General features: G+C 58.9%; 2 protein-coding genes across 3 annotated transcripts; one reads left to right on the top strand and one right to left on the bottom strand.

The window, feature by feature from the left end:
- The first annotated feature begins 2,659 nt into the window (after positions 1 to 2,659).
- LOC308232684 (syntaxin-1B) lies at positions 2,660 to 7,319 on the top strand. Of its 2 annotated transcripts, none has more exons than XM_080639914.1 (9): positions 2,660 to 2,953; positions 3,528 to 3,627; positions 4,026 to 4,100; positions 4,307 to 4,380; positions 5,700 to 5,787; positions 5,867 to 5,940; positions 6,045 to 6,182; positions 6,972 to 7,082; positions 7,181 to 7,319. In XM_080639914.1, exons 1-9 carry the CDS (start codon positions 2,933 to 2,935, stop codon positions 7,259 to 7,261), a joined length of 762 nt encoding a protein of 253 aa, XP_080496040.1. In that variant the 5' UTR covers positions 2,660 to 2,932; the 3' UTR covers positions 7,262 to 7,319. The 2 variants fall into 2 exon arrangements, with proteins under 2 accessions (XP_080496040.1, XP_080496039.1); XM_080639913.1 differs by having other exon boundaries at positions 5,679 to 5,787.
- A 2,170-nt stretch (positions 7,320 to 9,489) lies between these two features.
- MAPK7 (mitogen-activated protein kinase 7) lies at positions 9,490 to 14,591 on the bottom strand (the record flags this gene model as incomplete). The annotated part of the gene is made up of 6 exons (XM_080639908.1): positions 14,497 to 14,591; positions 13,394 to 13,559; positions 11,299 to 12,371; positions 10,331 to 10,752; positions 9,722 to 9,849; positions 9,490 to 9,637 (listed from the first exon to the last, which is right to left on the bottom strand). The coding sequence occupies exons 3-6, from the start codon at positions 12,350 to 12,352 to the stop codon at positions 9,490 to 9,492; spliced, it is 1,752 nt and encodes a 583-aa protein (XP_080496034.1). The 5' UTR covers positions 12,353 to 12,371; positions 13,394 to 13,559; positions 14,497 to 14,591.
- Positions 14,592 to 15,013: the final 422 nt, after the last annotated feature.

Genomic DNA, 15,013 nt, shown 5'->3' with positions numbered 1-15,013 from the left:
CCCCAATAATGGGATCTGGGACCCCCAAAATGGGATCTGGGACCCCAATAATGGGATCTGGGACCCCCAAAATGGGATCTGGGACCCCAATAATGGGATCTGGGACCCCCAAAATGGGATCTGGGACCCCGATAATGGGATCTGGGACCCAAAAATGGGATCTGGGACCCCCAATGTGGGATCTGGGACCCAAAAATGGGATCTGGGACCCCCAATGTGGGATCTGGGACCCCAAAATGGGATCTGGAACCCCCAAAATGGGATCTGAGACCCCAATAATGGGATCTGGGACCCCAAAATGGGATGTCGGACCCCCAAAATGGGATCTAGGACCCCAATAATGGGATCTGGGACCCAAAAATGGGATCTGGGACCCAATAATGGGATGTGGGACCCCAAAATGGGATCTGGGACCCCAATAATGGGATCTGGGACTCCAATAATGGGATCTGGGACCCCAAAAGGGGATCTAGGACCCCAATAATGGGATCTGGGACCCAAAACGGGATCTGGGACCCCCAAAACGGGACCTAGGATCCCACTATGGGATGTGGGCCCCCACCGATGGGCTCTGGGACCCCCATACGGGGCTATCTTGGGCTCTGGGGTCCCCCTTCCCCTGCTCCCATTGGTCCTTCCCCCCCCAAGGCCCCGCCCCCTTCTCCGCAGCCCCCCTCCCCCCCCCCACCCCAAGCCTCAGCCGCAGCCGCAGCCCCTCCCCCCACCTCCCCCCTCCCTCCCTCCCCCCCCAGCAGCACGCGCCGCGTCCGGCCCCTCCCCCCTCCCCCCCAACCCCCCCCCCCAACCCCCCCCCTCGCCATGAAGGACCGGACCCAGGAGCTCCGCAGCGTGAGAGGGGGACGGGGGGGGGGCTATGGGGGACATAGGGGGCTATGGGGGGCTATGGGGCTATGGGGGGCTGTGGGGGGTATAGGGGGCTATGGGGCTACGGGGGCTATAGGGGGCTATGGGGAGAACAGGGGGTATAGGGGCTATAGGGGAATATGGGATGCTGGGGGGGATATGGAGGGAATAGGGGGCAACGGGATGCTGTGGGGCTATGAGGGATGCAGAGGTTATAGGAGGCTATGGGGCTAGAGGGGATATTGGGGGTATAAGGGGTATAGGAAGCTATGGGGCTCTGGGGGATATAGGGGGTATAAGAGGTATAGGAGGCTATGGGGCTCTGGGGGATATAGGGGGTATAAGAGGTATAGGAGGCTATGGGGCTCTGGGGGATATAGGGGGTATAAGAGGTATAGGAGGCTATGGGGCTCTGGGGGATATAGGGGGTATAAGAGGTATAGGAGGCTATGGGGCTCGGGGGGATATAGGGGGTATAAGAGGTATAGGAGGCTATGGGGCTCGGGGGGATATAGGGGGTATAAGAGGTATAGGAGGCTATGGGGCTCTGGGGGATATAGGGGGTATAAGAGGTATAGGAGGCTATGGGGCTCTGGGGGATATAGGGGGTGTAAGAGGTATAGGAGGCTATGGGGCTCTGGGGGATATAGGGGGTGTAAGAGGTATAGGAGGCTATGGGGCTCTGGGGGATATAGGGGGTATAAGAGGTATAGGAGGCTATGGGGCTCTGGGGGATATAGGGGGTGTAAGAGGTATAGGAGGCTATGGGGCTCTGGGGGATATAGGGGGTATAAGAGGTATAGGAGGCTATGGGGGATATAGGAGGTATTGGTAGCTATGGGGCTATGGGGGCTATGGGGGGCTATGGGAGATCGAGAGGGTATGGGGGCTATGGAGTATAGGGGGCTATGGAGCTGTGGGGCATATAGAGGGTTATGGGGCTATGAGGGGAAGTAAGGATTATAGGGGGCTATGGGGTGTTATGTGGGGATATAGGGGGCTAGGAGGGCTATGGGATGCTATGGGGCTTATGGGGGCATATAGAGTGCTGTAGGGGCTGTGGGATACTATGGGGCTTGTGGGTGCAATGGGGACTGTGGGTTTGCAGTGGGTGCTGTGTGATGCTATGGGGTATTGCGGGGGCTATGCAGTGCTATAGGGGCTATGGGGGGATATAGGGTGTTACAGAGGCTATGGGGTGCTATGGGTGCAAGGAGGACTGGGGGGCTGCAGTGGATGCTGTGGGGTGCTGTAGGGCTATCAGGATGTCATGGGATGCTTTGGGTGCTATGGGGTGCCATGGGGTGTTTTGGGTGCTATAGGGTGCCTTGGGATGCTGGGGGGATACAGGGATGCTATGTGGGCTGTGGGTGCCGTCGGCTGCAGTGTGTTCTATGGGGTGCAGTGGGGTGCTGGGGGTTGTAATGGGTGCTGTGCTGGCTGTGGGGTGCTATGGGGCCCATAGGATGTATGGGGTGCTGCGGGCTGCTACGGGCTTCTGTGGGAGCTATGGGGTGCAATGAGGGTTACAGGGTGCTATAGGGTGCTGTGGCAGTTATGGGTTGCAGTGGGGGCTGTGGGGGGCTATGGGGTGCTTTGTGTGCTATAGGCTGCCATAGGGTGCTCTGGGGGTCATTGGCTGTAATGGGATGCTGGGGTCTGCAATGGGTGCAGTGGGGCGCTATGGGGGGCTGGGGGCTGGCTTTATGCAAATGAGTCCTGGCGGGAGCCAATGGTATGAGGGGGGGCAGTGGTGCAGGGGCGGGGCTATGCAAATGAGCCGGGCCCAGGCAGCCAATCAGGTGAGGGAGGATCAGGCCATGCCGATGACTCACCCCCTCCCAGCCCTCAGCCAATCACAGCGCTGTGCTCTAGGGCAGGCAGCCAATAGCGTTCAGTGCATGCAAATGAGACGGGCTCTGGGGGGAGGCAGCCAATGGGGCATCAGTGAGGGTGGGAGGGGGTGTGGTCAGTGCTGGCCACGCCCCCCTGAGGCAGAGGGCGCCCCCTGCAGGCCAAGGACAGCGACGATGAGGACGAGGTCGTCCACGTGGACCGAGACCACTTCATGGACGAGTTCTTTGAGCAGGTGTGGGGCTGCCCCATAGGGACCCCCAGAGACCCATAGGGACCCCATAGGGACACCTAGAGACCCCACAGCCACCCATAGGGACACGCAGGGACATCCAGAGACCCTACAGAGATCCTATAGCGACCCACAGAGACATGTAGAGACCCATAGGGACACACAGAGACCCCACAGAAACCTATAGAGACCCCTTGGTGACACATACGGACACACAGGGACCCATAGAGACCCTATAGCGACCCATAGGGAGACATAGAGACCCTATAGAGACCCCAGAGGGACCCACAGCGTCACATAGAGATCCGCAGACACCTGTAGAGATCCATAGTGCCTTATAGAGCTCTATAGCACCCCACTGTGACACCCACAATGGCCCCATAGCTCCCTAGAGCATCCTAGATCATCCCACAGCGGTCTATAGACACCCCATGGCACCTTAGGTCACCCAAAGACAACCCCTACAGCACTCAGAGAGCCCCTACAGCACTCATAGAGACGTCCCCATACCCTATATCCCTGCCCCATATCCCTGCCCCATATCCCATATCCCTGCCCCATATCTCATGCCCCACAGGTGGAGGAGATCCGGGGCTGCATCGAGAAGCTCTCGGAGGACGTGGAGCAGGTGAAGAAGCAGCACAGCGCCATCCTGGCCGCCCCCAACCCCGATGAGAGTGAGCGGGACATGGGGGGCAATGGGGGGATATGGGGCAACGGGGGCAATGGGGGGGGTTGGGGCCATGGGGGTAAAGGGGGCAATGGGGGCAATGGGGACATCCATGGGGACACGGGGAGTGATGGGATGAAGGGACACCAGGTGCATCTAGAGGCCCATAGAGGCCATAGAGACCCATAGAGACACATAGAGACCCCATAGAGACCCCTAGAGACCCATAGGGACCCGTAGAGACCCATAGGGACCCGTAGAGACCCATAGAGACCCATAGAGGCCATAGAGACCTAGAGACCCATAGAGACCCCAAAGAGACCCATAGAGACCCCATAGAGACCCCACAGAGACCCACAGTGACCCATAGAGCCCCATAGAGGCCCTGTGTGTGTGTCCCCCCAGAGACCAAGCAGGAGCTCGAGGACCTCACGGCCGACATCAAGAAGACGGCGAACAAAGTGCGCTCCAAGTTGAAAGGTGACCTCTTGGGTTGATCCCCTTGAATTGACTCCCTTGGGTGGATCCCCTTGGGTTGATCCCCTTGGATTGACTCCCTTGGGTTGATCCCCTTGGGGTGATCACTCTGAATTGACCCCCATTGGTTGCATGACCAAGGTCCCCCATGCATGGAAGCTCCAACAAGACACACACACACCCCCCGCTCACCCCTTTGCATCCCGCAGCCATCGAGCAGAGCATTGAGCAGGAGGAAGGACTCAACCGCTCCTCGGCCGACCTCCGCATCCGCAAGACCCAGGTACCCACTTCCAGTTCCTGGTGCCCTTCAGCAGCTCCTGGTGGCCACATCTGTCCATGCGACCCTGAGCCTAACCCTAACCCTAAAATTAACCCTCACCCTAAACCTAACTCTAACCCTAACCCTAACCCTAACCCTAACCCTAACCCTAAACCTAACTCTAACCCTAACCCTAACCCTAACCCTAACCCTAACCCCTAACCCTAACCCTAACCCTAAACCTAACTCTAACCCTAACCCTAACCCTAACCCTAACCCTAACCCTAACCCCTAACCCTAACCCTAACCCTAAACCTAACTCTAACCCTAACCCTAACCCTAACCCTAACCCTAACCGTAACCATACCCCTAACCTTAACCCTAACCCTAACATTAACCATAACCCTAAACTTAACCCTAAACCTAAACCTAACGTTAAACCTAACCTTAACATTAATCTTAACCCTAACCCTAACCCTAACTCTAACATTAACCCTACACCTAATCCTAAACTTAACCCTCACCTTAACCTTAACCCTAACCCTAACCCTAAACTTAACCTTAACCTTAACCCTAACCCAACCTTAACCTTAACCCTAACACCAACCTTAACCTTAACCCTAACCCTAACCCTAACCCTAACCTTAACTCTAACACTAACCTTACACCTAATCCTAACCTTAACCCTAACCTTAACCTTAACCCTAACCCTAACCCTAACCCTAACCCTAACCTTACACCTAATCCTAACCTTAACCCTAACCTTAACCTTAACCCTAACCCTAACCCTAAAACTAAACTTAACCATAACCCTAACCCTAAACTTAACCCTAAACTTAACCCTAACCCTAACCCTAACCTTAACCTTAACCCTAACCCTAACCTTAAACTTAACCCTAACCCTAACCTTAACCCTAACCCTAACCTTAACCCTAACACTAACCTTAACCTTAACCCTAACCCTAACCTTAACCTTAACCTTAACCCTAACCCTAAACTTAACCTTAACCCTAACCCTAACCATAACCTTAACACTAACCCTAACCATAAACTTAACCTTAACCCTAACCCTAAACTTAACCTTAACCCTAACCCTAACCATAAACTTAACCCTAACCCTAACCCTAAACTTAACCTTAACCCTAACCCTAACCATAACCTTAACCCTAACCTTAACCTTAACGTTAACCCTAACCCTAACCCTAATCTTAACCTTAACCCTAACCCTAACCCTAATCTTAACCTTAACCCTAACCCTAACCCTAACCCTAACCTTAACCTTAACCCTAACCCTAACCCTAACCCCCCCCCCTCCCCAGCACTCCACCTTGTCCCGCAAGTTTGTGGAGGTGATGACCGAGTACAACGCCACCCAGTCCAAGTACCGCGACCGCTGCAAGGACCGCATCCAGCGCCAACTCGAGATCAGTAGGTCCCGCTCCATGGGGTGGGATGGAGGGACCGTAGAGGTGCCATCACCCACCCACTACCTCCCTTGTGCCCGCAGCCGGCCGCACCACCACCAACGAGGAGCTGGAGGACATGCTGGAGAGCGGGAAGTTGGCCATCTTCACCGATGATGTAGGTTGGGGACGCTATGGGGCACCTTGAAGCCATCCAGAGGTCGCTGGGGCCAGTATGGAGGCTGAGGAGCCCCGCGGGGTGTCCTCCCTGTCTCCACGCAGATCAAGATGGACTCGCAGATGACCAAACAGGCCCTGAACGAGATCGAGACGCGACACAACGAGATCATCAAGCTGGAGACCAGCATTCGGGAGCTGCACGATATGTTTGTGGACATGGCCATGCTGGTGGAGAGCCAGGTAGGGACCCCCAGGAACCCCCCATGCACCCATAGGGACTCCACCCAAAGCCACTGAGACCATAAGAACCCCCCTTAGACCCATCTAGAACCCGTCTAAAGCCATGGAGACCATAAGAACCCCCCTTAGACCCATATGGACACCACCCAAAGCCATTGAGTCCATAAGAACCCCCCTTAGACCCATATGGACACCACCCAAAGCCATTGAGTCCATAAGAACCCCCCTTAGACCCATATGGACACCACCCAAAGCCACTGAGACCATAAGAACCCCCCTTAGACCCATCTAGAACCCATCTAAAGCCATGGAGACCACCTAGAACCCCCCTTAGACCCATATGGACACCACCCAAAGCCACTGAGTCCATAAGAACCCCCCTTAGACCCATATGGACTCCACCCAAAGCCACTGAGACCATAAGAACCCCCCTTAGATCCATCTAGAACCAATCTAAAGTCATGGAGACCACCTAGAACCCCCCTTAGACCCATATGGACACCACCCAAAGCCACTGAGACCATAAGAACCCCCCTTAGACCCATCTAGAACCCGTCTAAAGCCATGGAGACCACCTAGAACCCCCCTTAGACCCATATGGACACCACCCAAAGCCATTGAGTCCATAAGAACCCCCCTTAGACCCATTTAGACCCCATCCAAAGCCATGGAGACCACCAGGAACCCCCATTAGACCCATCTAGAACCCATCTAAAGCCATGGAGACCACCTAGAACCCCCCTTAGACCCATCCCAAGGAGTCTCAGGGGCCGGTTCCTCCTCCCCAAGGGCGAGATGATCGATCGCATCGAGTACAACGTGGAGCACTCGGTGGACTACGTGGAACGGGCCGTGTCGGACACCAAGAAAGCCGTCAAGTACCAGAGCAAGGCCCGAAGGGTGAGAGCTTGAGGCCATCAGGTGGCCACTGGGGACACTGGGGTGGCCACTGGGGGTGTCCCCATAACCTTCTCCTTCTCTCCTGTCTCCTCGAGTAGAAGAAGATCATGATCATCATCTGCTGCGTGGTGCTGGGGGTGGTCTTGGCCTCTTCCATTGGGGGCACCTTGGGCTTGTAGGGCCCCCCATGAACCCCCCCCCCATCATCTCCACCATCTCCTCCTCCATTCATGAGACTTAATGAAGAGACAGTGATTCCTGGAGCCGACCAATCGCAGCGGTTCCTTGGGCTCCGCCCATCCAGTCATGGCGTCCATTGGCTGTTTGGCTCCTCCCCTTCGCTCCATGGCTCCACCCCCTTGCCATGAGCCTCCATCCATGCGCTTGGGGGGGGGACGGGACACACACTTGGGGGACAGGAGGTGGCCTCAAGGTGGGGGTAGAGGGGTCAATGGGGGTGATGCCCAAGGAGGGTCATGGGCTGGGTTGACCACAGGGAAGGGCCACAGGGTGGGTTGACCGTAGGGAGAGGTCTTCGGTTGACCATAGGGAGAGGTCTTGGGTTGGGTTGACCATAGGGAAGGGCCCTAGGTTGGACTGACCATAGGAAGGGTCATGGGTTGGGTTGACCATAGGGAAGGGCCATGGGGCAGGTTCACCCAATAGGGGGTCCCAGAGTGGGGGTTATGGGTCGGGTTGACCTTCAGTGATGGGTTGGGTTGGCCCGTCTCATGGTCAAGGGTGACGCCACCACCCATTGAAGCAGCTGATGAGCACGTATCCCAGCAGTTCACCAGCCCATTGCCTGCCTGAGCAACCAGTTGGTGACCCAACTGACCCACCCATTGACCATCCAACCACCCATTGACCATCCAACCACCCACTGACCATCCAACCACCCATTGACCATCCAACCACCCATTGACCATCCAACCACCCATTGACCATCCAACCACCCATTGACCATCCAACCACCCATTGACCATCCAACCACCCACTGACCATCCAACCATCCATTGACCATCCAACCACCCATTGACCATCCAACCACCCATTGACCATCCAACCACCCACTGACCATCCAACCACCCATTGACCATCCAACCACCCACTGACCATCCAACCACCCACTGACCATCCAACCACCCACTGACCATCCAACCACCGATTGACCATCCAACCACCCACTGACCATCCAACCACCCACTGACCATCCAACCACCCATTGACCATCCAACCACCCACTGACCATTCAACCACCCACTGACCATCCAACCACCCATTGATCATCCAACCACCCATTGACCATCCAACCATCCATTCACCATCCAACCACCGATTGACCATCCAACCATCCATTGACCATCCAACCACCCATTGACCATCCAACCACCTATTGACCATCCAACCACCCATTGACCATCCAACCATCTCATTGACCATTCAACCACCCATTGACCATCCACCCACCCATTGACCATCCAACCACCCCGTTGACCATCCAACCACCCACTGACCATCCAACCACCCACTGACCATCCAACCACCCATTGACCATCCAACCACCCATTGACCATCCAACCATCTCATTGACCATCTAACCATCTCATTGGCCATCCACCCACCCACTGACCATGCAGCCATGCAGTCAATCACCCAACGAACCCTTCAACGACCCAACCAATGACCCAAGGACATCATCAATCACCCAATGCCATCATCAACGACCCGACAACCCCCTCAATGACCAAACCAATGACCCAATGACATCATCAATGACCCAACCAACCCAGTGACATCATGAATGACCCGATGACACCATCAATGAGCCAACGACCCCCTCAGTGACCCAACCAACAACCCAGTGACTTCCATGCCTCAATGACATCATCAATAACCCAACCAACAACCCAATCACATCATCAATGACTCAACCAAGCCCTCAATGATGTCATCAATGACTCAATAACTCCCTCAATGACCCAACCAAGCCCCCAAGGACCCCATCAAGGACCCCTCTGTGTCCCCCCCAACCCATAGGTGCTCCCGGCCCCCCCGCGTTGCTCCCCCCGCTCTGTGTGTCCCTCGTGGTCTGTGATGTATTTGCTACAAAACCCATGTCACAAACGCAGTCGCCTCCGTCTCCTTCCTGCTCCGCGGGTTCCCATAGCTCCTATAGGGGCCCCTATAGCCCCATAGGTCCGTAGAGTCCCCCACTACTCCGCATAGACTCCATATGACCCCAAAAAGCCCATATGGCCCCATAGGGCTCCCCATAGGTCCCCAAGGAGCCCAAATCCCATTGGACGAGGCAGGGGCTTGGTTTCCTTACAAATGTAATTGGTCGGAGTCAAAGGGGGTGGGGCCAAAGGGGGGGGGAACCAATGGGGTGTCCCCGCCCCCCCGGTTATGGGTCTGGGAGGTCATCACTGAGGAGCATGGGGGAGCCGAGCTGGAGGTCGCGCTGGAGGCTCTCGAGGGCGGCGGGGCTGAGGCGATGAACCTCCAGCCAATCAGCAAGCAGCGAGGCTGAGAGCGGCGCCGAATCTCCTTGGCTGGGGGGCAAAGGGGGCGGGGCCTCAGCGCCGAGGCCGAAACCCCATTGGCCAGCCACTCAGTTCAATTCAGTCTCCTCTTACCTCTCCTTGGGGTCTCCAACCATGTCCAGCGATTGGCTGAGGAACTCCTCCAGGTCGAAGCCCACCCCATACCCGGCGCCGCTGCCCTTGGGGGTCACCGAGAAGACGGGGGGCAGCAGGTCCTCCACCTGTGTGGGAGGGTGGCGGTGATGACACTCAAGGAGTGGGTCAGCCCACCTGTAGTGAGCAGCCATCAACCCAACCCAACCCAGCCCAACCCAACCTAATTCAACCCAACCCAACCCAACTCAACCCAACTCAACCCAACCCAACCCAACCCAACCCAGCCCAACCCAACCTAATTCAACCCAACCCAACCCAACTCAACCCAACCCAACCCAACCCAACCCAGCCCAACCCAGCCCAACCCAACCTAATTCAACCCAACCCAACCCAACTCAACCCAACCCAACCCAACCCAACCCAACCCAGCCCAACCCAATCCAACCCAACCCAACTCAACCCAACCCAACTCAACCCAACCCCACTCAACCCAACCCAACCCAACACAACCCAACCCAACCCCGCTCAACTCAACCCAACCCAACCCAACCCAACCCAACCTAATTCAACCCAACCCAACCCAAGATGACCCCAGCAGCCCCACACCTGTGACTTGGAGAGCTGCTGCGTCACAGTAGCCACATCAGGGTCGGGCACCACAGCTCCAACAGTGGCTTCAGGCCACACCTCAGCCCCTGGCCAAGCCTCTGGGGGCGCCCCACAAGCTGGGGGGCAGAGAGGAGGTGGCGGCACTGGGGGCTGTGGGGCAGGGGGTGCCCGGGGGATGGCCCCATCTCGCATCTTGGTCCAACGTTCCAGGAGGTGCCGGTCGTCATCAGTGAGGACCAGGCCTTGGAGCCCATCCCCGCGGCCTTGGGGCTCGCGGCGTTCCCGCTCCCGCTGCTTCTTCTCCCGCTCCTTGGCCCGCTCCTGGCGCCGGCGCCGCTTCTCCTCCCGCTCCCGCTGCCGCTCGGCCGCCGTCACCGGGCGCCGGCCCTCCGGGGGCTCCGGCGCTGCGCAGGGGGGGTCTGGGATGGGGATAGGGATGGGGGGAAGTGGGGGGGGTCAGAGGGTAAGCTGAGCACGGGGCGATGGCAGCCAATAGCAGCCGACTCAACCCAGCCCAACCGAACCCAACTCAACTTAATCCAACCCAACCAACCCAACCCAACCCAACCAAACTCAATCCAACCCAACCCAACTCAACTCAATCCAACCCAACCAAACTCAACTCAACCCAACCCAACCCAACTCAACCCAACTCAACCCAACCCAACCAAACTCAACTCAACCCAACCCAACCCAACTCAACCCAACTCAACCCAACCCAACCAAACTCAACTCAACCCAACCCAACCCAACTCAACCCAACTCAACCCAACCCAACCCAACCCAACTCAACTCAACCCAACCCAACCAAACTCAATCCAACCCAACCCAACCCAACTCAATACAACCCAATCCAACCCAACCCAACTCAACCCAACTCAACCCAACCAAACTCAACCCAACCCAACTCAACCCAAACCAACCAAACTCAACTCAACCCACCCCACCCCATCCCGCCCGCTCACCTTTACTCTTGTTCCTCATGGCCGACTTGAGCAGCGCAGCCTTGAGAGCAGCTTTGGTGTCATCTGAGATGGCTCCATCCCTCTTGGGCGCTGCGGCGGCGCCGGGCTCCGCCTTCACCCGCAGCGGCGACTCCATGGGCCCATCAGGCCCCGGGCTCACCATGTCCACATCGGCGCAAGGCCAAGCGGGGCCATTGGGCGCTCCATTGGAGTCACCCCCCCCGGGACCACCGCCGTTGACGCCTCCAGCGACCCCATTGGTTGGCGCCAAGGAGATGTGGCGCCGGATCCCATCCCGGCGCGCGTGGAAGTCCTCGATCTCGGCCACGATGGCCGCCTTGATGTCCTCCTTGGTGAGCGCCCGGCGCTCGAAGGCGAAGTCAAAGGCCGGGACGCACTCGGGCTCATCCTCAGGATCGTGATACTTGGCCAGGAACGGGTGTCTCAGCGCCTCCGCCACCCCAACCCTGTCCCGCGGGTCGAACCTCAACATCCTCCCCAAGAGCGCCAAGGCCTCGGCGTCGCCGTCACCGAACAGGGACTCCCACGGCACAGCCGGGCGCGGCGGGAGGCTTTGGATGTAGGCCCGGACGCGTTCGGCGCCGATGGCCCCCATCACGGCGGGCGGCGGCGTCCCCAGCACGGCCATGATGAGCTGGAGCTGGTGGATGTAGTTGCGGCCCGGGAAGAGCTGGCGCCTGCCGAGCATCTCGGCGAAGATGCAGCCCACGGACCACATGTCGATGGCGCGCGTGTAGCGGTGCAGCGACAGCAGCAGCTCCGGCGCCCGGTACCAGCGCGTGGCCACGTACTCGGTGAGGAAGGCCTTGGCGTGGCGCGGGTCGGCGCCGAGCCCTCGGGCCATGCCGAAGTCGCCGATCTTGAGCTCGCAGTTCTCGTTGACCAGGAGGTTGCTGGGCTTGAGGTCGCGGTGCAGGACGTTGGCCGAGTGGATGTACTTGAGGCCGCGGAGGAGCTGGTAGAGGAAGTAGCGGACGTGCTCCAGGGTTAGGGGCTGCGAGGAGTGGATGATCTGGTGGAGGTCGGACTCCATCAGGTCCAGCACGACGTAGCTAAAGGAGGGCGGAAAGGGGTGGTGCGGGGGGTCAGCCTGACCCATAACAGGGGCTACAAGGGGGTTGAGATGGAGCTATGGGGCCATCAACCCAATGGGGCTCCAACCCCCGTGTCCTCCTGCCCCACAGAATGGTTTAGAAAGGGTTTGGGATGTCCCTATGGGGTCACCAACCCAACGGGGCTCCATGCCATGTGTCCTCCTGCCCCACAGGAGCACCCAGATGGACCCTATGGGGTCACCAACCCAACGGGGCTCCATCCCATGTGTCCTCCTGCCCCACAGGAGCACCCAGATGGACCCTATGGGGTCACCAACCCAACGGGGCTCCAACCCCCGTGTCCTCCTGCCCCACAGAATGGTCTAGAAGGGGTTTGGGATGTCCCTATGGGGTCACCAACCCAATGGGGCTCCAACCCCCGTGTCCTCCTGCCCCACAGAATGGTTTAGAAAGGGTTTGGGATGTCCCTATGGGGTCACCAACCCAACGGGGCTCCATGCCATGTGTCCTCCTGCCCCACAGGAGCACCCAGATGGACCCTATGGGGTCACCAACCCAACGGGGCTCCATCCCATGTGTCCTCCTGCCCCACAGGAGCACCCAGATGGACCCTATGGGGTCACCAACCCAACGGGGCTCCAACCCCCGTGTCCTCCTGCCCCACAGAATGGTCTAGAAGGGGTTTGGGATGTCCCTATGGGGTCACCAACCCAATGGGGCTCCAACCCCCGTGTCCTCCTGCCCCACAGGAGGGTCTAGAAGGGGTTTGGGATGACCCTATGGGGTCACCAACCCAACAGGGCTCCATCCCATGTGTCCTCCTGCCCCACAGGAGCACCCAGATGGACCCTATGGGGTCACCAACCCAACAGGGCTCCATCCCATGTGTCCTCCTGCCCCACAGGAGCATCCAGATGGACCCTATGGGGTCACCAACCCAACGGGGCTCCATGCCATGTGTCCTCCTGCCCCACAGGAGGGTCTACAGGGCAGCGGGAGGTGGCCGTGGGGTGACGCACACGGAGCGGAACTCGCCGTAGGGCACGGTGGGTTTCAGGATGTCCTTGATGCCGATGATGTTGTCGTGCTTGAAGTGCTTGAGGATCTTCAGCTCCCGCAGGGTCCTCTTGGCGTTGGTCACCACGTCGAAGGCGTTCGGGATCTTCTTGATGGCCACTTGCTGGCCTGGGGGCCCATGCGTGGACATCATCCAATGGCACCCCATGGACCCCAATGGCCCCCCCCCAATGGCACCCCATGGACCCCTTCCCAATGGCACCCCATGGACCCCAATGGCCCCCTCCCAATGGCACCCCATGGACTCCCTCCCAATGGCACCCCATGGACCCCCACCCAATGGCACCCCATGGACCCCAATGGCCCCCTCCCAATGGCACCCCATGGACTCCCTCCCAATGGCACCCCATGGACCCCAATGGCCCCCTCCCAATGGCACCCCATGGACCCCTTCCCAATGGCACCCCATGGACCCCCACCCAGTGGCACCCCATGGACCCCTTCCCAATGGCACCCCATGGACCCCCACCCAGTGGCACCCCATGGACCCCAATGGCCCCCACCCAATGGCACCCCATGGACCCCAATGGCCCCCTCCCAATGGCACCCCATGGACCCCAATGGCCCCCACCCAATGGCACCCCATGGACCCCTTCCCAATGGCACCCCATGGACCCCAATGGCCCCCACCCAATGGCACCCCATGGACCCCAATGGCCCCCACCCAATGGCACCCCATGGACCCCCTCCCAGTGGCACCCCATGGACCCCAATGGCCCCCTCCCAATGGCCCCCTCCCAATGGCACCCCATGGACCCTCATCCAATGGCACCCTACGGACCCCCTCCCAATGGTACCCAATGGCCTTGACCCAACGGCACCCAATGGCCCCAAATGGCACCCAATGGACCCCCACCCAAGGGCCCCCAATGGCCCCCACCCAATGGCACCCAATGGCACCCCATGGACCCTCACCCAATGGCACCCAATGGCACCCCATGGACCCTCACCCAATGGCACCCCATGGACCCTCACCCAATGGCACCCAATGGCACCCCATGGCCCCTCCCCAATGGCCCCCAATGGCCCCACCGGGCGCCCTCACCGGTGTCGCGGCGCCGCGCGGAGCTGACGACGCCGTAGGCGCCGGTGCCGATGGTCTCGATGACGTCATACTCGTCCCCCACCTCGAAGGTGACGTCGAGCGCCCGGGCGTTGAGCAGGGCCAGGCCCCCCCCGGCCCCACAGCGCCCCCCGGGCTCGGCCTCCGCCATCTGCGACCCACACGTGTGGGGCACAGCGGGTCAGGGCCGCACGGACGGGACCTCCATGGGCTCAGACCCACATGTATGGGGCCTGCATGGGCTGAGACCCACATGTATGGGGCCTACATGGGCTGAGACCCATATGTATGGGGCCTACATGGGCTGAGACCCACGTGTATGGGGCCTGCATGGGCTCAGACCCACATGTATGGGGCCTACATGGGCTGAGACCCACGTGTATGGGGCCTGCATGGGCTCAGACCCACATGTATGGGGCCTGCATGGGCTGAGACCCACATGTATGGGGCGTACATGGGCTGAGACCCACATGTATGGGGCCTACATGGGCTCGGACCC

The sequence above is a fragment of the Psittacula echo genome (genome assembly GCF_963264785.1).
Source record: "Psittacula echo genome assembly, contig: SCAFFOLD_56, whole genome shotgun sequence".
Lineage (NCBI taxonomy): Eukaryota > Metazoa > Chordata > Aves > Psittaciformes > Psittacidae > Psittacula > Psittacula echo.
The sequence above is the reverse complement of the archived record's forward strand: the minus strand, read 5'-3'. Positions and strand labels throughout refer to the sequence as shown.

What these genes read in the sequence shown, in the direction of transcription:
- LOC308232684 (XM_080639913.1), top strand. Translation starts at nt 2,933, where the DNA reads ATGGACGAGTTCTTTGAGCAG. An exon ending in CGCCCCCAACCCCGATGAGA is followed by an intron (nt 3,628 to 4,025) that starts GTGAGCGGGACA and finishes GTGTCCCCCCAG; the next exon opens with AGACCAAGCAGGAGCTCGAG. An exon ending in TCCGCATCCGCAAGACCCAG is followed by an intron (nt 4,381 to 5,678) that starts GTACCCACTTCC and finishes CCCCCTCCCCAG; the next exon opens with CACTCCACCTTGTCCCGCAA.